Raw genomic sequence first — 22865 nt, 5'->3', positions numbered from 1 at the left:
GGGGTGTGGCCATCCGATGATATCATCTGGAGACCCCACCCCCTTGTGATGTCACTGCCCCATCATGCGCCGGGCGGTGATGTCACAAGGGGCATGGTCTCCATCTTCTTTGCCTTTTTTTTTATTTTGGCGTGTGGTTCCCCTTCAAGATCCTCAGAGCACAAGTCACATACCAAAGTCGGATCAGTTAAGATGATGATCCGATTTTGATCCGACTTTGATGGCATTCAATGGACTGAAGTATGACCAAAGCTGAACCAAAGTAGTGCAGGAACATTTTTCAAAGTCAGACCGACTTGTGTCAGGCCAGTTAAGACAGCTTTCGAAGGGAACCATTGTTTTATACACGTAATGTGACATGGGCTCCCAAAGTCAGATTGTATGTCTGTCATACCAGTGTGAACCCGGTCTCAGGCGTATGGCCAGTTTAACACATTGTTTTTTTTTTCTATTAAATACCAAGGATTGTGCATGTTGGTGTTGTGCTATATAGCCCTTGTTAATACTAAACCTTTTTTTAACACAGAATATTTTCAGATCAAACTGTAGAAAACACAAAGGAGTCCATTGCTTAATCACAAAAATGTATAATTAGTTTTATCTCACAAGTCGCATAAAGATATTAAATAATGAATAAAGCTATTTACATATTCTGTACATCACAATAAAAACTCAGTTAGCCCTTTTCTGCTGCAGTAGATGTTTATTGGTCAGTCTGGGAGGGAGGGGCCAGTCGCTTTTTCTCCTCCTGTCCTCAAGGTGTTTACAGCAAGAAGTCCAGTCAGGAATAATGTTTATAAAATCAGAAAATATGCATTTGTTGTTTCTGATACAATTTACAACAACAGTAAAAAAAAAAAATCACAGAGCTACTCATCTTGTAAAACTGCATGCAAAATCGAATGTTATCAGCCTATTTTCTCTCCAGGTCAAATGTTCACAAAAAGTGGTTTGAGAAAATAGTACATTATGGCCACTAGATGGAGCTGATATCCATAATGTGCATTTTCTATGATTACCAGCTCCATCTAGTGGTTATAAACTGGTGTCCTGATTCACTCTGTTCTGTATAGAACCTGGAGAGAAAATAGCTAAACTTTCAGTTTTGCCTCTTTCACACTGAATGAATCTCCTACAACCAGAAAGTGGAGGTAGTGGTGGAGGATAGGGAAGGAGGGTGGAGGATAGAGCAGAGTGGATGGAGGATCAGGAATGGAAGGATCGGAAAGGGGAGCAGAGGATTGGGAAGGGTGGTGGAGGATGGGGGGATGGAGGATTGAGTAGGGGGGAGGATAGCTAAGGGGGTGAGGGATCAGGCAGGAGGTAGAGGATAGAGAAGGGAGGTGTAGGATAGAAAAAGGGGTGGAGGATTAGGGAGGGGAGTATAGGGAAGCAGGGCAGAAGATAGAGAAGCAGTATGGAGTATAGGGAAGCAGGGCAGAGGATAGGGAAGTGGGGTGGAGGATAGGGAAGCGGGGTGGAGGATAGGGAAGCGGGGTGGAGGATAGGGTAGGGGGATGGAATATAGGGAAGAGAGATAGAGAACAGGGGAGGGTGGGTGGAGGATAGGGAAGGGGAATGGGAGATAGGGAAGGGGATGGAGGGTAGGGTTGGAGGGTGGATGATAGGGTAGGGGAGTGGAGGATCGGAAAGGGTGGTGGATATTGAATGATAGTGGAGGATAGAATAGAGGACAGGGAAGGGAGGGTGGAGGAAAGGGTAGGGGATGAAGGATAAGGTAGGCGTGTGGAGTATATGGAAGAGGGATAGAGGACAGGATAGGGGGTAGAGGGCAGGGTAAGGGATGGATTATAGAGTAGGGGGTGGAGGATAGGTTAGGGAGTGGAGTATATGGAAGAGAGATAGAGGACAGGCAAGTGAGGTAGAGGATAGGGTAGGTGGGTGGAGGATAAGGAAGGGGGGTGGAGGATAGGGAAGCAGGGGGGAGGACAGGGAAGGGTGGTGGAGTATCGGGAAGGATGGTAGAGGATCTGGATTGGTGGGTGGAGAATATGAAAGCATGGTGGAGAATAGGGTAGGGAGTGAAGGATAGGAAAGAGGCATAGAGTTCTGGGAACAGGATGTGGAGGATAGGGTAGGCAGGTGGAGTATATGGAAGAGGGATGGAGGATAGGGAACTGATGTGAAGGATATGGTAAGGGGTGGAGAATAGGGTAGGTTGGTGGAGTCAAGGGAAGGAGGTTGGAGGATAGGGAAACAGGATGGAGGATAGGGTAGGGTAGGGGGTGGAGGATAGGCAATGGGGTGGAGGATAAGGAAAGGGGATGGAGGATAGGGAAAAGGGATGGAGGATAAGGAAGAATAAGCAAGCGGGATGGAAAATGGAGTAGGGGGTGGAGGATAGGCAACGGGGTAGAGGATAAGCAAAGGGGATGGAGGATAGGGAAAAGGGATGGAGGATAAGGAAGAATAAGCAAGCGGGATGGAAAATGGAGTAGGGGGTGGAAGCTAGGGAAAGGGGATGAAGGACAAGGAAGCAGGATGGAGGATAGAGTAGGTGGGTGGAGGATAGGGAAGTGAGATGGAGGATAGGGAAGAAGGGTGGAGGATAGGGAAGCGGAACGGAGTATAGAGTAGGCGGGTGGAGGATAGGGAACTGGGATGGAGGATAGGGAAGAATGGTGGAGGATAGGGAAGGAGGGTGGAGGATAAGGAAGCGGGATGGAGGATAGGGAACTGGGATGGAGGATAGGGAAGAATGGTGGAGGATAGGGAAGGAGGGTGGAGGATAAGGAAGCGGGATGGAGGATAGGGAAAGGGGGTGAAGATGCTCAGAGCAGATCATAAAAGAGAAGCTAACGATCATGCTATTGTCAATTAGTACCTCTTGTTTTGCCACAGATTTGCTTTAGGTAAGGTCAGGAGTAACACATTTTTTGATAGCAATAGGTGTACTTTAATCTATTAAGTAGTTATTGACATTGTATTTATATTGTTGTATGTTGCTCTGTACCAGGAGTTCTCATTTAAAACATGCTCAGTTCAGGGTGGAAAGATAGCATTAAAGTGGACCTATACCGGAATTCAAAGGGCGCTTGTGTTCTGCAATAAATACAAATTTTTACATGTATGTGAGAAGTGTGAGAAAAAAGCCTGATCTTAAAAGTGGTTAAAGTGGAACTAAACCCAACAACTTAACGGTTTAAAAAAACAGTTACATTCCCAGCCTCACATTGGTTTTGCTCTCAGCCAAAATGTCAAACCATGACATGTCTGGAGTCATAACTGATCACATGTGCAGCACTATGGCAGTTGCGGATCAAACAGAGGCCAAGATGGCAGCTTCCTTGGCTGAAAAGTATAGGAGGGTTTAGTTCCGCTTTAACAGATAATAATTGGCAGGACACAAGAAGCCTCATGTATAGATCCAGATTCATTTTTAAAAGCAACCAGCCCACATCCAGTCTATGTAAAGGGAAATTAAATGTTTATAAGGAAAGTGCTTCTTGCTCCAAGCGTAGTCGCTGTATTAACCTGTAATGAGAACAAAAACAAAAAAATGATTACAAATATATTCAAACTAATCAAATGCAAATATTACGTTGAAAGTCAACCTGCAAATTTGAACCCCTGTTAGGTTTTTATTGCTGTCTGTACCCCTGATAAGTAGGTATAAGAAGGTTGATCCTCTTTATTTGTCCTGATTGATTTGTACCATTGTCATTATGACAAAAAGTTTGGGGGAATCTGATATTTTCAGTTGTCACCAGAACAGGAACCTTATGCAGCCAAATTGGCATAACACCTACTTTATATTTGCTACATATCTCCATTAACATAGCATAACTAAAAATCATTGTTAGTTACCTTTTTAGGTGTTTTTTACTTTCTGGCAAAAAATCCTTACATGCTTTGTAATGTTAGGAGAGGGCTATGGAATAATGTTTACTGTATATGTGAAGCCTCCTCTTGTAAAACAACCCATTTACTTTACAATATAAATGAAAGGCAAAACATTTGTGCAAAGGTATAAGATATAAAGTATAAATACCTTTTTTATTTTTTTTAAGTGATCACATGATTTCTGTTCTCGGCTGCATAAGGGGCGTGTCTGCACAAGGCTTGGCCATTGGAGCACAGACAGGCTGTTCTCCCAGCACATTTAGAAATCTGACCACACCGAGATGGAGATGCTCTCATGCTTGGAGTGGTCAGTTTAAATTAAGGAAGAAGGGGGACTAGCAGGATCACCAGGTGTTTCATACAAAGGAAGCAATGCAAAGAAAACAGGATTCTTTTTAACGCAAGTACATGGTAAAACAGACACATATCAGGAGTATGAAATGTTGGGATAACATATTATATGTAGGTGGGTGGAGGATAGGGATATTATAAGTAACTGTTTATCAGGGGCATTTTATGAAATCAATTGACCTGTGTTCAGTATCATAAATTGGGCCCTAGGGAAAAAGAAATAAAAATAGTGCGCCATGGTAAAAAAGTGGGTGTGGTTTACATTGCTCTAAATATTGAGTGTGGCTTAAAGGAGTGTGGTTAAATTAATGTGCATCGCAGTATACAGGACGAGGGGGCAAAGATACCAAAGTGTAACCCCCCCCCCCCCCTCCACACAGATAATGGATGAAACCTGTGACACTAGGGGTACTGCAACACCTGTTCAGTTTAGAGTGCATAACAAATAGACCACCTCCACCTCCTCAGTATAGACCCCCAGTACAGGGCGCCATCTCAGTACAGACCCCCAGTACAGGGCACCACCTCAGTACAGATCCCCACTACAGTCCCCCACTACAGAGTACCTCCTCAGTACAGGCCCCCAGTACACTCCCTCCCTTTATATAGTCCCCCCTCCTCAGTATAGACCCCCTCGGTACAGACCCCTTTCCTCAGTGCTGTCCCCAAAGTATAGACCCTCCTTCCTTAGTACAGACCCCTCCATCACCGTATGCCCCCACTAAGACTAGAACCCCCTTCCAGCCCACCCCCTAAGTAAATACACCCCTTCTTCTGTATAGACCCCTTTCCTCAGTATATAGCCCCCCCCCCCCCCCTTTGGTATAGACCAATTTTTTCAGTACAGACCCCCTCCGTACAGACCCCCCTCCTCAGTACAAAACCTCTCTCTCAATATAGACCCTCCCTTATTAGTACAGACCAGTGTAGGCGGGTGCAGTTAGCTAGTCTGCCACTAGATGGCTCTGTGCCAGAACGATGTCTGGTTACAGTAGACGTGTTAGTCCCCTTTTAGGTAGAGCCCTTCTGCAGTGATGTCATGGGTGAGGCAGCAAATATTTTTAAGCCAGGTTGGGAGAAGCCCTATAGCAGATTGGGCATAGGAGCCAAGTACCCCATGCCTATGTAGGGGTAGTCAGCACAGCCAAGGTCCTGCTCAGGGCAGAAGTCCCAGGAGAGGAGTATAGAGTTCAGTAGAAGCAACTGCAGCAATTCTGTCTCTGGAACTACTAATGGAGAGTCGTGAGCTGGATGCCTAAAGCCTAATGGGCAAGTCAGAGCCCTCTGAGTGAATACTAATGACTCTGGGACCAGCAGAGTAACGGCAAGAAGCATACTGGCTGGGTAGAGCTATGGAGTGGACTTTGAAGGAGAGTCTGTTAGAGGGAGATGGCTGCTCCAAGTGCTACATATGCTTTCATGTGTGACTGCTGTAGATTGTCCACTAAATGTGATTTATTAATTTGACTATGTAATGTCAAGTGGCTCTGAAATGCACTGTATGTCGATGTGATTGTTATGCCATTTCCTGAGTACCATCAATCAAGTACAGCAACCTTATACATGAGTGGACATTAATTTTAAGGATATAAAGATCAACTGCAGGGAATGTCGTGTGGAGGCCTCAAGCATGGAGTGGGCACAATATGGCAGAGGGTTAGTGTTAGGTGGGATAGTGTTCTAGCAAAAGGACAGAAGCAGGGCAGGGACTTGTGCTTTTGGCACCATTACTAGCCAATTGCAAAGCCCCTCTTACACCTTTCCTTCAATATAGGCCCCCTCCCTCACTCCCCCATACCGTGCCACCTGACCCCCCTGTACCATGACTTCCTGAGCCCCCTGTACCATTCCCTCCTGACCCTCCCATACCAGGCCATCCTAAATGCCCCCCGTACCATTCATTCCTGAGCCCTGTGCACCGTGCCCTCTTGACAATCCCATACCAGGCCTTCCTGAGCCCCTCATACCATGCCCTTCTGTATATTGCTCTGCTGACCCCCTGTCCTGCTCACCCATGTCCACTGCCCTATTTGTAAACTGCCCTACCTCCTACTGACATCTGTACACTGACCTACCTACTACTGACCTCTGTACATTGCTCGACTTAATACAGACCTTTATACACTGCCCCACCTACTACTAGCCTCTGGACACTGCCCTACCTACTACTAGGCTCTGTACACTGCCCTACCTACTACTAGCCTCTGTACACTGCCCTACCTACTACTGACCTCTGTACACTGCCCCACCTACTACTAGCCTCTGTACACTGCCCCACCTACTACTAGCCTCTGTACACTGCCCCACCTACTACTAGCCTCTGTACACTGCCCTACCTACTACTGACCTCTGTACACTGCCCTACCTACTACTAGCCTCTGTACACTGCCCTACCTACTACTAGCCTCTGTACACTGCCCTACCTACTACTGACCTCTGTACACTGCCTTACCTACTACTGACCTCTGTACACTGCCCTACCTACTACTGACCTTTGTACACTGCTGTACTTAATACTGACCTCTGTATACTGCCCTACCTACTACTGACCTCTGTACACTGCCCTACCTACTACTGACCTCTGTAAACTTCCCTACCTACTACTGACCTCTGTATAGTGCCCTACCTACTACTGACCTCTGTACACTTCCCTACATACTACTGACTTCTGTACACTGCCCTACCTACTACTGACCTCTGTATACTGCCATACCTACTACTGATCTCTGCACACTGACTTACCTAATACTAGCCTCTGCACACTGCCCTATCTACTACTGACCTGTGTACACTGACTTACCTACTACTGACCTCTGTACACTGCCCTACCTACTACTGAACTCTGTACACTGACCTACCCACTACTCAGAGCAGAAAGCAAGGCCTGGAACTAATCAAGCAAGTTAGCCTGTATTACCAGATGTTCTGCCTTCATGATGGACTCCGGCATCAGACTTGAGGGGAAGACTCCCCAGACATGAAAAAAACTGTGAATTAAAGTGAATACCGAGTGCCTGGCTGACGCTAACTTTTAAGGTAGGCTTCACTTATATTTTTACAAGTTTTCTCCATGCCATGCTTGTTATTACTTTTCACCGGGGGGCTTGCAAGTAAATTTTTTTTTTTTATATAAAAAAGTGCGCCATACCCCATTTGATCTCTTAATTGTCAAGTTAGATCTCCACCTCTCAAAAGTTGCCTACCCCTGGTGTAGACAGTGTGGCACTGTATACTACTGCTACCCCTAAACTTCTTAATCGTATATAGTGCAAACAATGTCTGCAGCCAAGAGGGGTTCTTCTTCTGCCCCACTGGTGAAATAATAGGACTAAGGGAACACATTAATTTTAATTACTCCATGTGTGCAGTGCGTCTCAGGGTGCAGTTTGTCCCCCTTCCTTCGGGAGGGGGGTGGGGGCATGTGCCCCACACTTTACATGGATGATACACCATCGCTGTCTGTACTGTGTTCACAGTTCTTCATTAACATCTTGAAAATAGATTTGAACACTGTCTTTCCTTAGAAAAGGGTTTAAAATTTAGAAACCGACCTGCGTTGCATTTGAATGAGGAATAGCTCAGACAGACAGACAGATTTTCCAGAAATGTTTAGAATCAGCCATGATTCCTTCTCAGAAACATCTAAAATGTAAGAAATATTTTTATTCCAAATCCTTTTTTTTTTTTTTTTTTGCTGTGTGAATGTGAGCGCCTAACATAATATACCCTTAAGGCATCTGACACACATAGGGGTGTGTTGGATACCTGATTCTGCCTTTATGTGTTTTGTTTTGGGTCAGGCAACTACATCACAACAGGACAGAATAGGTTGAATAACAACATTCGGTAGGTACCGTTTGGACCTGCTGATTGGCCACTAATCATGAGCTCCCTCTGACTCAGAAGCCCCACTCAACCAGCGAGGGCTCCAGTAGTGTGGGGAGGTGATGTAGGGTAACTGTCCCCCTGCCAGCAGGGATGGGATTTGCCCTGGATATGCAAAGTAACATTGTTTCTTTAATCTGGTTGAAATGGGTTAACACAAATGGGTCATGTGTTTCTTACATTTGTATTCTTTCTTTTCATCTTCTATCATGTCCTCATAGTCGTCACCCTTCTTCCTACAGGTTCCACAGATGAGACCAAAGAGACCGTTGAACAGCTGGATGGCACCCAGGATGGCCTCAATGGAACTCGCTGCTATCAATATAGGGAAAAGAATGATGTTGAACTCCACTACATTAGGAGGTGCCTCACAGATGTACCATATTTCTGGGTGGAAGAGGTAGTTTTCATTGCTGGAAAAAAAAAAAGAGATGGGTTGATATGTTATTTCCCACATTTAGAAAGCACCAACTTGTTAAGGAACTGGCAGAGTACAGATCTAAACAGGAATACTCAGAGGAGACTCATATAACATAAACTGATACAGAGGATAGTTAAGTATCTGGAGCGCATGTTGACATAACATAGCCCACTAGTGCCGCCATTATTTCAGACATGATAGGGAATTGGATTGAAGAAGTGCTGGATCCCTGACATTGGGGTGAAGTTCTAACTGGGTGTGGGACCTTTCAGTAGTCAGCTATCTGGTGTACATGGACCTTTGTTGGTTCTTGGAAAACCATAGGAAAAAGAACGGCAAGCTATTTGTAAAAATCAGATATGATTTGTCATTATTTGTTTTAAAAAAATCAATGTGGTTCAGGGGGTCAGAGAGATCGCCTTTATCAAATCTTAAAAGGTTAGACTTACAAAACAAATGACTATGTAGGTAAGAGGTACCTGTAGATAAAAACTAACTGTGCAACTTTGAGTTAAATTGGATAATGCCCTGGCCATTGGAGTAGGACATTTACTTACCTCCAGAATCGTGGCAGAAAAACTTCTACTGATGGTGTTCCCCCATTCTGCCTTGTTACTAGCAGTCCTATACAGTCCTATTTCCCCACGTAGGGCACACACAGCAAGTTACACAGCATTTTCTTCATTCTACCACTGTCTCAGAAAACAGTCTACGGGTTTGTTTTGTGAATTTTTGTTGGGAACAATGAATTGGGATAGGGAGAGAGAGCATGGGATACCCCGACACTGTAGAACTGGATAACTTGAGGACGCCTCAATTTCCGGCTACACTGCACAGAACTGCTGTACTGTACAAACTGCTGCATGTCCCACAGGATCTCTTATGCTTTTGGTGACCTGTACAGGGTTAAAAGTTGCACACTTTCCTCCAGCACTGAAGGTCAACTACTCACTCAGCCACAGGATCATTGGTTGCCTCCAGCGGATATCCACCAGGATCTTCCTAGTGAGGGAGATGTAGTCTTACACCACCATAGGACAGCTGGACTTTGTCCCACCATCTTCCTCTTGGCTCTTTCCGGTGAGCTTCTCCAGACCTAACTTGATCCCTGGCCTTGAACTTGCATATAGGCCCCCCAGCTAAGACTGATGTCTTCACAAAGGCTTCTCTAGCACTCCTGCCCCAAGGGGCATAGCCCATGCACAGGGGTCTCCTCCTGCAGGACTGGACCCAGGAACACTGCACCCTGCTGCCCCGGCCTCAGACTATTTAAGGGCTTTCTCTCCATCTTCTGGGCACACCTTCCCAGGGATGGGCTGGAGTCCCATAAATATGCAAACAAATGGCAACCACCCCAACTTATCTCTCTGCCTTCTGGGCACACCTCCCCAGGGATGGGCTAGAATCCCATAAATATTCAGGCTGCTTGCTCTGCCCTTCCTCCCAATATACTCCTAGAATCCTCTAAAAGACGGGGAAGCAACAGCAGCCTATGAAACACTGAGCAGCCCTAGATAATCAACCCTGATTACAGAAGAGCTAGCCAAATTTTCCTAGTAGCCTAGCCTACTACAATAGAAGGGTGTTACACTAGGACATCAGAATCCAGTAGGAAGACCAGGAAAAGATGGAAGCACCAGTGATTGATTGGAGCGCTTGCACCGCGCCACTGGAGGGGATCGATTGGCAGGTTTGCCTGCTATAATGTTCTAATATCTTGTATATATTAGTACATTATGGCAATAAGCGTTTTGCATAAAGTCAATGATAGAGACCACGGAGAAATTTAAAAAGCAAGTGAGTGATTCATCTCTCCACTGTCCTAACTGACATTTACAATTATGGGAGAACTGACCTATTAAAAAGCCAAAAATATATGGGACTTACTTCTGTTCAGTCACTGAGTTGTCAAATGGGCGACCCCAGATCAGGGAGGTATTGGTGGTGGGTACTGGGGAGGCAGTAGTATTCGTCTCTACGTCATAATACTGACAGACCGGTCCACGGTGTAATGCCACAACAGACATTGTTAGGCAGAATAGTGATCCACAGAGTACCGCAGCTGCACCCAGGATGGACAGAAACATCTGGAGAGACAATGGACAAAGAGGTTGAGGGTTACCACGAGCAAATGTAAGAGTGTTAAAACAGTCCTGCAATCTAAAGAAGCCAAGAAAGAGAAGGCAACTGGTAAGGCTGGTCCAAAATTCAGTTTCCTGCTCACCCCAGCAAACAGTTCCTTATAGGGACCAGACGTTTACCACTTTAACTCTTCTTTTCACTATTCAGCTACAAACTGCCTCTGCAGCAAAGTCTCATCCCTGTCCTGCCCTGACCTGACCACCTTTGCCTACAACAGCTCACTATCATCCTTCTTGGTCACACTTACTCTATGCACAGAACTAGGCCCCAACCGGTGCAACCCTTGCAAACAGATCAACATTAGAGGTCTCATAAGCCCAGTGTTGGTACATGGTCATCCAGCGCCTAGGGCAAAGATGCCAAACTGTGCCCCCCCCTCCCCTAGGGTTAGGGTCAGGGCGCTCACATTCCTGCAATAAATCATTGCTCCCAGGGCAGCTCCCCCCTCCTGGCCACCCATTGTAAAAATAAATCTGTGAAAGACTTTACCCTGTATTAATTGGCCCTCCTAAAATATTATTTCTCCTCCATGCTGCCAAACTAACCCATTACATCACTCTCGTTAACGCCCCCCCTCATTCAGTCCTCATCAACTCTTTTGAAATCCTAACTCGCTACTTTGTCCACTATTGCCTCCACTTACTGACTCATTCACTGCCCAGGACATTGCCAATCATTTTGAAAACAAGATAGATGCAACTTGTGATGAAATCTCCCCTGTCCAGATATTCATGGCTTTTTTTCTTAGAGACTAGGTGCCGGAAACTCCCCCTTTCTAAATCACCTCTTTTCCACCCCCTACCTACCTCTGAGCATTCCTTGGTTTCACCCCCTACCCATCTCCTGGTACTGACCCTTATAGAGAATACAGAACCAAGTATCAGTTTGTGGTGCTAAGTAATTCGAATGGAATTTGGTAATGATAACAACAAAAGCAGTAAAATAGATCCTCTGCAACCAGTATCAATAGAGCATGCCCACCAGCAACAATAGAGCCCCCCAACAACAATGAACCACCCACAACAAAATTCCACCCCAAGCAACAATAGACTCCTGGCATAAACAACAGATCTCTCACAGCCAGCATCAATAGACTTTATGGCAAACAGCAACAATAGACACCCTCCTCCACAGTAGATCTCTCCCAGCAATAACTGACCCCCAGCAATATAAGACCCGCCCCAGCAACAATAGATTCCCCACCAGAAACAATAAACCTCCTCAGCAACAATAGACCCCTAGTGCTGATGGTGCCAAAACTGCGTTCCCCCACATTCCCATTGAAAAAAAGCCCTGCAGATACACTCTATTGTCAAAAGTACTGGGACACCTGCCTTTACACGCACACAAACTTTAATGGCATCCCAGTCTTAGTCCGTAGGTTTCAATATTGAGTTGGTCCACCCTTTGCAGATGTAGCACCCTGGTGTTAAGGCAGGGTTGCTAACAAATTTTGTTTTGCCAGGTAGTAATTGTCCTGGCTAATTGTTAGAAGATCCACTGATTCGTCTCCCATTCTGGAATTGTTGCACCTTTTCTCTTCTGTCACTAGGTGGCACTGTGGCTGGTGACATTAGACCGACAAGGGCATAGCAGGGTCAGATTATGAATGGATGGGTTGTCTCAGCCAGTTGGCAGGGGTTTCTTTAGTCCCTATGCTTGCAGGGAGAGCCTATTTATTTTCATATGCATCTGCTCCTGATGAGGCGGTATACTCCACGAAACTCGTCAAGCTTTTCAAGATGCAAACTTATATGGCTTTATCTATGATGAAAGTCATTTTTTGTAATTATGTTTTATACGGTCCTCTATATAGAGCATCATTGGTACATGTTATTACACACCATTTAGTGTTCTATTTACCTTGTTGCACTAGATGTCATGCAATTTTTTCATGATTGTTTCACCAGTTTAACATTCTTACTGTAATAATTATTTTGGATATACCATGTTATGTATATGATTGTTTAATAAATGTTTTTTGCTTCTAAATCCGGTTCTTTTATGTGCCTCATCTAAAGTCCCAACTCCCCTCTTCATTACCTAATTCAGGGATGGAGATGTCTCTTCCCCTGAGGTGTTTCACTCAAAGTCCCAATCTTCCCCTTTTTTACTATTGGGTTGAAGTCAGGACTCTGTACAGGCCAGTCAAAGTTCCCCCAAAATTGTCCAAAATGTCAAATGCCCTGTACACACGGTCGGACATACCGACCACAAAATCCGTCGGATTTTTTCAGACGGATTGTGTCCGAAACTTGTGTTGCATACATGCGGTCGCACAAAGTTGTCGGAAAATCCAATCGTTCTGAACGAGGTAATGTCAAAACACGTATGTCAGGACTATAAACGGGCCAGTAGCCAATAGCTTTCGTCTCTTAGTCTATTCAGAGCATGCGTGGCACTTTGTCCGTCAGAATTGTCTACACACGATCGGAATGTATGCGATCAGATTTTGTTGTTGGAAAATTTTAGATCCTGCTCTCAAACTTTGAAAATCCGACAGAAAAAGTCCGATAGAGCCCACACATGATTGGATTTTCCGACAACATAATCCGATCTGATTTTTTCCATCGGAATTTCCAACCGTGTGTACAGGGCATTGGAGTTCCCTTCACTGGAACTAAGGGGCCAAGCCCAACCCCTAACAAACAAACCCCACACCATAATCCCCCCTCCACCAAATGATTTGAACCAGTCCACAAAGAAAGGACCATAAAGAAATGGATGAGCGAGTTTGGGGTGGAGGAACTTGGCTGGCCTGACCTTAACTCCTTTGGGATGGATTAAAATGGAGACTGCGAGACAAGCCTTCTTGTCCAACATGTCCAACATCAGTGCCTGATCTCACAAATGCGCTTTTGGAAGAATGGCCAAACATTCCCATAGACACACTCCTAAACCTTGTGGACGGCCTTCCCAGAAGACTTGAAGCTGTTTATAGCTGCAAAGGGTGGGCCAACTCAATATTGAATCCTACGACTAAGACTGGGATGCCATTAAAGTTCATGTGCGTGTAAAGGCAGGTGTTCCAATACTTTTGGTAATATAGTATATCTCTTAACATTCCTTGTTCATCAACACATTCAGTACTTACACCTTTTGACCCTGTTACTACAGAGGAGGTTGGCATGGACCAGCAGGTCCAGGAGTGCAATGACGTCGGCATGAGGCACAGCATGCCTGCATGGTGATTTTATCTTACAAGCATATCTGTTTTATGTGAATGTAAGTGCACTTTTATATAGAATAAACACGCCAAAGGTTTTTTTTTGCATGGAGAGGCATATCTCTACTTTCTTTACATGAATATCTTCTGCTGGGGTTTTGGTATGCTTGCCCATTGGTGATATCCTAGGTGTTGAGAGAGCGGTCTGGGAAGGGCAATGGAGGTTTTGAGTGACTGTATATGCTTTATATGACTTGTCTTGTAATAAGAGGGTCATGGCAATCTGGTAAGCAGACACTCCTACTACACTTTGGGTGATGGTGGAAGTTGGTGGTACCTCTTGCAGTGAAATTCATAGAGGAACACTTTATCACGATACAATTGGACCTTTTTATTGGACTTGGACTGTATTTTTCACTTTGAGTTTATGTAGACTATATATACTTACGGTACTGTGTTATTTATCATTGTCCCTTTATTTTTATTTTTTTAGCGCTACACTTTTTTTATTTTATTTGTACCCGGTAAAGCCTGATACTGGAGTGATGCTGTTTATGAGGAAGATGAAGTTGTCAAGAATTGGGCCATGGTCTATTTAAGCCTGCCATAGATGGTTCGAATCTTGGCCAGTTCAGCAGGGACCGGCCAAGATTCAAACCATGTATGGGCAGGCTGAATGTACCCAAGTTGATCGATTGATCATATAAAAAGAAGTGTACCGCCTTTAGGAAAAAATATAAAAATAATCAAATATGTAAAATACATAAGGAATCTTAAAAACCACAGTCCGTATATAATAATTACATAAAACTGGTGTTAGTCCATAACAGCCACCAATCCAGTGAAGAAACTGCAGGGCAATCGTGTCCAAACCAGCGATTCTCAACCAGGGTTCCTCCAAAGGTTGCTAGGGGTTCCTTCAGCATTGGACAATTTCTGCCTCTCAGATAAGTTCCCACTCACACCATTGATCTTTTTAGCTATCAGTAAGGAGGTAATTCTTCCCAATGACCACAAGTGTAAGCAGGGCTGGACTGGGACAAAGATTTGGCCCTGGACTTCATCCAGACCGGCCCACAGTATATAAACTATATGCAATTGCGCAAAAAAAAAACATAGGTAAAAACATTCCAGTCACTGTACTATGGGTGAGCAGGGACTTGGGTATCTATGGTTTCACTGAAAGAACAAAAAAGTCCCTGCATTGGTGGTTTCACTGGAAGGACAAATGTCCTTCTGTCCGTGTTGTCACTGGAAGAAAAAAAAAATGTTCCTGCATTCATCATATGTGACACCAGTAAATTTAAGGAGGTGGAGTGGTAGAAAGCTGGAAATGGGGATGGAGATGACGGGAGTGGAGTGTGGGAAGCTGACAGGGGCGATGACGATGACAAGGGGGATGAAGATGACGTGGGGGATGAAGCTGACATGGGGGATGAAGCTGACATGGGGGATGAAGATGATGGGGCAGAGTGGTAGGAAGCTGACAAGGGGGGTGAAGGTGACAGGAGGATGAAGATGATGGGGCGGAGTGGTAGGAAGCTGACATGGGGGATGAAGATGACATGGGGGATGAAGATGACATGGGGGATGAAGATGATGGGGAGGCGGAGTGGTAGGAGGCTGACATGGGGATGAAGCTGACATGGAGATGAAGATGACTGGGGGATGAAGATGACTGGGGGATGAAGATGACAGAGGGGATGAAGATGACAGAGGGGATGAAGATGACATGGGGGGATGAAGATGACATGGGGGGATGAAGATGACTGGGGATGAAGATGACATGGGGGGATGAAGATGACATGGGGATGAAGATGACATGGGGATGAAGATGACAAAGGGGATGAAGATGACATGGGGGGATGAAGATGACTGGGGGATGAAGATGACTGGGGGATGAAGATGACATGGGGGGATGAAGATGACATGGGGGGATGAAGATGACATGGGGATGAAGATGACATGGGGATGAAGATGACTGGGGGATGAAGATGACTGGGGGATGAAGATGACTGGGGGATGAAGATGACATGGGGGGATGAAGATGACATGGGGGATGAAGATGACTGGGGGATGAAGATGACATGGTGGGAGGAAGAGGACATGGGGGGATGAAGATGAATCGGGGGGATGAAGATGACTGGGGGATAAAGATGACATGGGGATGAAGATGACAGAGGGGATGAAGATGACATGGGGGGATGAAGATGACATGGGGGGATGAAGATGACATGGGGGATGAAGATGACATGGGAGATGAAGATGATGGGGGGATGGAGTGGTAGGAGGCTGACATGGGGATGAAGATGACATGGGGGGATGAAGATGACATGGGGGATGAAGATGACTGGGGGATGAAGAGGACATGGGGTGAAGATGAAGACAAAATCTGTGTAGAATAGCTATTAGCCTGTTGAGGTTGAAATATGGGATCACCCACCCTATAATTTGGGCAGAACAGTAAAGGATGTGCCCTCACTTCTCCAGAGCCCTGTGCTTTGCCTCTTTCGGGCTCTTCAGCAATCGCACACCGCGTGGGGCAGTCCAAACAGCCAGGGACTGCGGGGGCTCCTCTGATCTGTCGTGGGTGGGACTGGACTGAGCCTGGAGGAGGGGATGACGTCACGTTGAGGCGAGCGGAGCGCTGTGCCTGTGCTTCAGCACCTCATTGGCTGACATGGCACACAGTGCCAGCGAGGTTGCAGTGATTGGCGGGCGGCGGCAACTCACCACCAATCTGAATAGTGCATAAAGACAGCGCTGCCCGGACAGGCCGTGGAGCCCGCACACCGAACATTGAGGCTGAGCACATTATGCTTAGGCTCACGGCACGGCGCACACAGTGAGTGACATTCCAGGCCGTCAGAGTCACTCCGCACTATTTCAGCAGAGCTGCGCCGGCCCCGCAGCCTGGCAAACTGATCCGGGCTGGCCTGCACCCTCCCAGCTAGGCAGCAGTGCTCCCTAGGTGACAGGCTGTCACTGGAGCCGGCCCACTGAGCCATCGGCCCACCGGGAAACTCCCGGTAGTCCCGATGGCCAGTCCATGCCTGAGTGTAAGGACCATTCTTCCCACTGACCTTCCAACTATTGTATCATGAGATGTAGACTTCTAATTTTTAGCAGGGGTTCCCAGAGACCGGAGAACTATTTCAAAGGTTCCTCTGTGTTGAAAAGGTTGAGAAAGGCTAGTCCAAACAAATGAACCTCCATCAATGGAAAAATTGCATAGCTCCCAACTGTCCCTGATTTTGAAGGACTGTCCCTGATTTGGAACAATATCCCTCTGTCCCTTATTCCTCCTCATTTGTCCCTAATTTTGGTCTGATCTATATAGATGTATATAAAATGCACTTTTTATCTATCAAAAAGTGTTTTCCAGCGCTAAACCTTTCATCTGATTTTTAAATTGCTGCATTTGTAAATTCCAAAAGCCAATATAAAGGAATAGTAGTGGTAAAAAAAAACACTTGTGGGCTTAAAGAGGAAGTAAACCCCTTCAAACCACTTTGACCTACAGGTAAGCCTAGATTAAGGCTTACCTGTAGGTCCAAGCAATATCTCCTAAACCTATATGGTTTAGGAGATATTTGCCCGAAAATGGGCACCGCTGTCTACGGCGCATGCGCCGTAGACAGCGGCGCGCAGGCGCACTAAATGCGGCAAATCCAAGAATGGATTTGCCTAATTTGTCGACTCCCGTGCGCATGCGCGGGAGTGACGTCATCGCGGCTTCGCCGAATGGCAGAGGCGGAGCTACGAGACGTGACTCCCGTGCGCATGCGCGGGAGTGACGTCATCGCGGCTTCGCCGCTGTCATTGGCCGGAGCTGCGAGACGCCACCAGCAAGATGGATGCGGCGGACTACAGGGATCAGCGGCGACTTCGCTGGCTCCTGTGTCAGGTAAGTGACACATAATGAGCTACTATGCGATGCATAGTAGTCCATTATGCTTTACCTTTGCAGGGAAAAAAAGAGGAAGTAAACCCATCAGGGTTTACTTCCTCTTTAACTAATCTTGTTTTTTTGTACAGTTCTCCTTTAAGGGGGCGTGACAAGGGGTGTGTCCTATGCCTGCATACTTTTACTGATAGGTGTCCCTTATTCTCATCTCAAAAAGTTGGGAGGTATGGAATTGCACACTCATCGAATGTAGTAGCTGCCATTACAGCAGCATGATCGATTGATCAACTTAGGTACAACCAACCTGTCGGATTTTACATGCGATTATTTCTGTAGCAGCAATGACTGTGGGGGAGATTTACTAAAACTGGAGCACTCACAATCTGGTGCAGCTGTGCATGGCAGCCAATCAGCTTCTAACTTCAGCTTGTTCAAAAAAGCTTGGACAATAAAACCTGGAAGCTGATTGGTTCCTATGCAGAGCTAGACCAGCTTTTGTACGCTCCAGTTTTAGTAAATCGCCCCCTGTATTCTTCTGGCGGGGACATCTCCTTCCACCCCATTGCCGGAAAAATACAATGTCTCCATGGGAGGGGGAGGGGGAACCGAGCGATTTTCTTTCGATCTATGGCTAGCTTAGAGTAATCCTTCTTCCTTGAACGTTTATTTTATCTTACTCACACAGAACTGCTATCAGTGCAAACCTTGATATGTAAATAAAAAAACTGTAAAAAGATAATGACCGATATGGCAGTCTTCCAAGGAAATGTTGCCACCCTACGTACTAATATTTTATTATTATTATTATTATATTATTATTATTTATTATAACAAAATCTACTTGTGACCCCCTCCTCCCAAAAATCCCCCAATCACAAAGATGTAATTTTAGAAATTGTATTTTTTTTTTAACTGATTCTTACCCCACAACGATTTCCACAACATCCTTTCCCACCAGCTACCAAAATTTGAATGGCTGGAAGCAGGACCTGTAAACAAGAAACATGATTGAGCAAAGTTAAAATTAAATATTGTATATGATACACTATATTGCCAAAAGTATTAGGACACCCGCCTTTAAACGCACATGAACTTTATTTGGCATCCCAGTCTTATGCCGCGTACACACGGTCAGACATTCCGACCACAAAATCCATCGGATTTTTTTTCCAACGGATTTTGGCCGAAGCTTGTCTTGCATACACACGGTCGCACAAAGTTGTCGGAAAAATCCGATCGTTCGGAACAAGGTGACGTACAAAACGTACGATGGGACTACATAGAGGCCAGTAGCCAATAGCTTTTGTCTCCAAATTTTTTTCTGAGCATGCGTGGCACTTTGTGCATCGGAATTCACTACACACGATCGGGAAAAGTCAGATCAGATTTTGTTGTCGGAAAATTTTAGATCCAGGTCTCAAACTTTTTCCGTCGGAAATTCTGACAGAAAAAGTCCGATAGAGCCCACACACGATCGGATTTTCTGACAACATAATCCGATCGGACTTTTTCCGTCAGAATTTCCGATTGTGTGTATAGGGCATAAGTCCGTAGGGTACAATATTGAGTTGGCCCACCCTTTGCATCTATAACAGCTTCAACTCTTCTGGGAAGGCTGACCACAAGGTTTAGGAGTGTGTCTATGGGGATGTTTTACCATTCTTCCAGAAGAGCATTTGTGAGGTCACGCATTAATGTTGGGCGAGAAGGCCTGGCTCACAGTCTCCTCTCTAATTTATCCCAAAGGTGTTTTATTGGGTCAGGCCAGTTAAGTTCCTTCACCCCAAACTCGCTCATCCATGTCTTTATGGGCCTTGTTTTGTGCACTGGTCCAAATCATTTGGTGGAGGAGGGATTATGGTGTGGGGGTTGGTTTTCAGGAGTTGAGCTTGGCCCCTTAGTTCCAGTGAAGGGAACTCTTAAGGCGTCAGCATACCAAGACATTTTGGACAATTGCATGCTCCCAATTTGTGGGAACAGTTTTGGGATGGCCCCTTCCTGTTCCAACATGACTACTATTTGAACTGTCTGTAACACTTGGGATGTTCGTTATTAAATAAGAATTTTGATGGATCTTGGCATGCAGCCATTTCTTCAGTGTCGATCGTATGTAGAGGCGAGCCGAGGCGGGCACCTGTGATATCATTAGGCTTCCTGTCTCACCTGGAGCAGCGAGTTCTTATGTTTGGATATCCAACATGACTGCGCACCAGTGCACAAAGCAAGGCCCATAAAGGCATGGATGAGCGAGTTTGGTGTGGAGGAACTTGACTGGCCTGCACAGAGTCCTGACCGCAACCCGATAGAACACCTTTGGGATGAAATAGAGCAGAGACTGCGAGCCAGGCCTTCTCTTCCAATATCAGTGCCTGACCTCACAAATGCTCTTCTGGAAGAATGGTCAAACATTCCCATAGACACTCCTAAACCTTGTGGACAGCCTTCCCAGAAGAGTTGAAGCTGTTATAGCTGCAAAGGGTGGGCCAACTCAATATTGAACCCTATGGACTAAGCCCACGTACACACGGTCGGAGATTTCCGCAACCAAATCTGTCGGATTTTGCCTGTCGGATTTTGTCCGAAACTGTTGCATACACACGGTCGGGCCAAGTTGGCGAAAAATCCGATCTTTCAGAACGTGATTACGTAATTTTGTTACGATGGGACTACGTTCAGGCTAGTAGCCAATAGCTTTGATGTAGGAATTTGATCTGAGCATGCGTGGCACTTTGTCCGATCAAAATTCTCTACACATGATCGGATTAGGTCCATCCGGCCCAGTTGGTCGGGAAATATTTCCAACATGTTGGAAAATTGGGTCCGACGGAGATTCGGACGGAATCAATCTGATGCATACCACACACAGTCGGATTATCTGACGACACGGTCCGATAAGACGCATTCCGACGGATTCTCCGACCGTGTGTACGCGGCATAAGACTGGGATGCCATTAAAGTTTATGTGCGTGTAAAGGCAGGCTTCCCAATACTTTCAATAATCTAGTGCATTTGTAAAAAAAGATAAAAAATTGCTAAAGAGGGACACCGGTTGACCTGTTCCAAATAAATGGCCTATCCATGACCTCATTATTATTATTTTTTTTAAGCAAATTTTGCCTAAGGCGCTCCTTGACCAATTTTTTCAGATTCAGCTAAATTTTGCTGGTAGCAAATGTTAATATTGTGACAAAATCAAGCACACCCCTCATCATATTAGAAGTATAGCATATAGATGTTAATGAATATTTTTTTTTTTCTATTTTAAATAGTATTTTGCATTAGTAAACTGAAGAGATCCATCTTACCATAACGCCGCCTCCTACAATCCCCAAATACATGGTGACTTCTGGTGTCAGCTGAGTCCCGGGCTCCTTAGAGGGCTCTGTGCTCCATCCCGGGAAAAACAGAATGGCGTTAGATGTGATGCAGATGATGGAGAGGGGGATGAGGGTGCATCCAATGCATTTGGCACACTTGCCCGTGCACATGGTGAGAGCTGGTGAGCACTGATGGAGAAGTCAGCGTGTTGGAGTCGGTGCAGATAGGATAGGCTTGTCCCTTTTATGTTCCTGGCCACCCTTATAAATTGCAGTCACAAGATGAGACCAGCCTTGCAGATAGCAGTCACGGGATGGGAACATGGAGTTTGAACTGACTCTCTGCAAGATAGAGAATGAGATTTTCTGAGATATAGGTGTGGATACCATGTCACCTGATGGAGTTATATGATGTATAGGATGACAGCAGAGAGGTAATTCCGTTTTATGGATATTTATGTCAAAGTAAAGGGAACCTGAACAGAAGAAATATGAAGGCTGACAATGGTTACCTCCTATTCTGAATTACTATAGTTCCTTGGCTGTCACTATTATCCAGTAGCTTCAAGTTACTAACTTGAAACAGATATGCAGGTCAGGAGTAGGCATGCGATTTTGGAGTTACTTGGTAATAAATTCAACACCCCGAATGGATGAATTTGCAGTGGCTGAATTTTGCCTGTTAAAGTGGGCAGCACAGTGGTGTAGTGGTTAGCACTCTGACCTAGTAGTAACAAGGGTCACTGGTTCAAATCCCAACCACAACAATATCTGCCTGGAGTTTTCATGTTTTCCCTGTGCCTGCGTGGGTTTCCTCCCACACTCCAAAGACATGCAGGTAGGTTAATTGGCTTCTGTCCAAAATTGGCCCTAGTATATGAATGGGGACCTTGAGGGTAGGGACCAGGGGCCCCATCAGGGTTGCCAGCCTCAGTAAAACCAGGGACAGTATGTAAAAAATTTTTTTTTTTTTTACATCTGTCTCTGAAATGTCCCTTACTGACACCCTTTTGGTCTAAAAATCCCAAGATTATAGCTGCCCCACCTCTCCAGTACCTTCTCAGCCAATAGAAACATGTCTGTGTATACTGTGTGTCTGTGTTTGTGTATACTGTGTGGCCCCATAATCTCTGATTGCCTGGGGGCCCCATAATCTCCTATTTCCCGGGGGCCTCATGAGTTGTCGGTCTGCTCCTGGTAGGGACTGATGTGAGTGTGCAATGTACAGGGATAGGGGCAATTGTAGACACTCACTCAGGTTGAACTGGATGGACTGGTGTCTTTATTCAACCTAACTAACTATGTAACTAAAGTGATATAGGAGAAGAAGAGGTTGACCCTAAGTGGACTTTTAAGGCAACTAGTGATATCATATAAACAAATATGCAAATTATTAAAGTAGCAATACATTTTAATAGTAATCGAATATGATTAAAATATATACACAAATAGAACTGGAATACCGGTTGGCCTGAACAGAGTCGGCTAATATCACCACCTCCACTGTAAGGAGGTCTTCTTCATTAGGGATGAGCTTCGTGTTCGAGTCGAACATACGTTCGACTCGAACATCGGCTGTTCGCCCGTTCGGCGAATTCCGAACGTTATGGGCCGTTTGCGCCAAATTCGTGTGTAACGCTCACGGCCCACAATGCACTGCGTCATCGCAGTGCATTGCTGGCTCATGATTGGCCAAGCATGCACTGTGACCCCGCATGCTTGGCCAATCACAGCACCAGCAGCGAGGAGAGCCATGATTGGCCACAGGCAGGATGCCTGTGGCCAATCATAGCTCAGGCTGTGTAGTACACG

General features: G+C 45.5%; 1 protein-coding gene across 1 annotated transcript; it reads right to left on the bottom strand.

Annotated features, from left to right (window-relative positions):
* Positions 1–683: 683 nt before the first annotated feature.
* LOC143961307 (transmembrane 4 L6 family member 5-like) lies at positions 684–21360 on the bottom strand. Its single transcript, XM_077470564.1, has 5 exons — positions 21042–21360; positions 18660–18725; positions 10409–10608; positions 8281–8513; positions 684–3495 (listed from the first exon to the last, which is right to left on the bottom strand). Exons 1-5 carry the CDS (start codon positions 21222–21224, stop codon positions 3491–3493), a joined length of 687 nt encoding a protein of 228 aa, XP_077326690.1. The 5' UTR covers positions 21225–21360; the 3' UTR covers positions 684–3490.
* Between the last annotated feature and the right edge of the window lie 1505 nt (positions 21361–22865).

This window comes from Lithobates pipiens, unplaced genomic scaffold (assembly GCF_037356315.1).
Source record: "Lithobates pipiens isolate NorthernLeopardFrog02 unplaced genomic scaffold, aLitPip1_a1.2 Scaffold_8, whole genome shotgun sequence".
NCBI lineage: Eukaryota > Metazoa > Chordata > Amphibia > Anura > Ranidae > Lithobates > Lithobates pipiens.
This window is presented reverse-complemented; position numbering and strand designations above follow the sequence as displayed.

Excerpts from the sequence above, each read along its gene's own strand:
- LOC143961307 (XM_077470564.1), bottom strand. The coding sequence starts at position 21,224 with ATGTGCACGGGCAAGTGTGCCAAATGCATTGGATGCACCCTCATCCCC. Across the intron at positions 10,609-18,659 it reads GTTGTGGAAATCGTTGTGGG|ATGTTTCTGTCCATCCTGGG; the intron begins GTAAGAATCAGT and ends TTGTCTCTCCAG. Across the intron at positions 8,514-10,408 it reads AACTCAGTGACTGAACAGAA|CAATGAAAACTACCTCTTCC; the intron begins GTAAGTCCCATA and ends TTTTTTTTCCAG.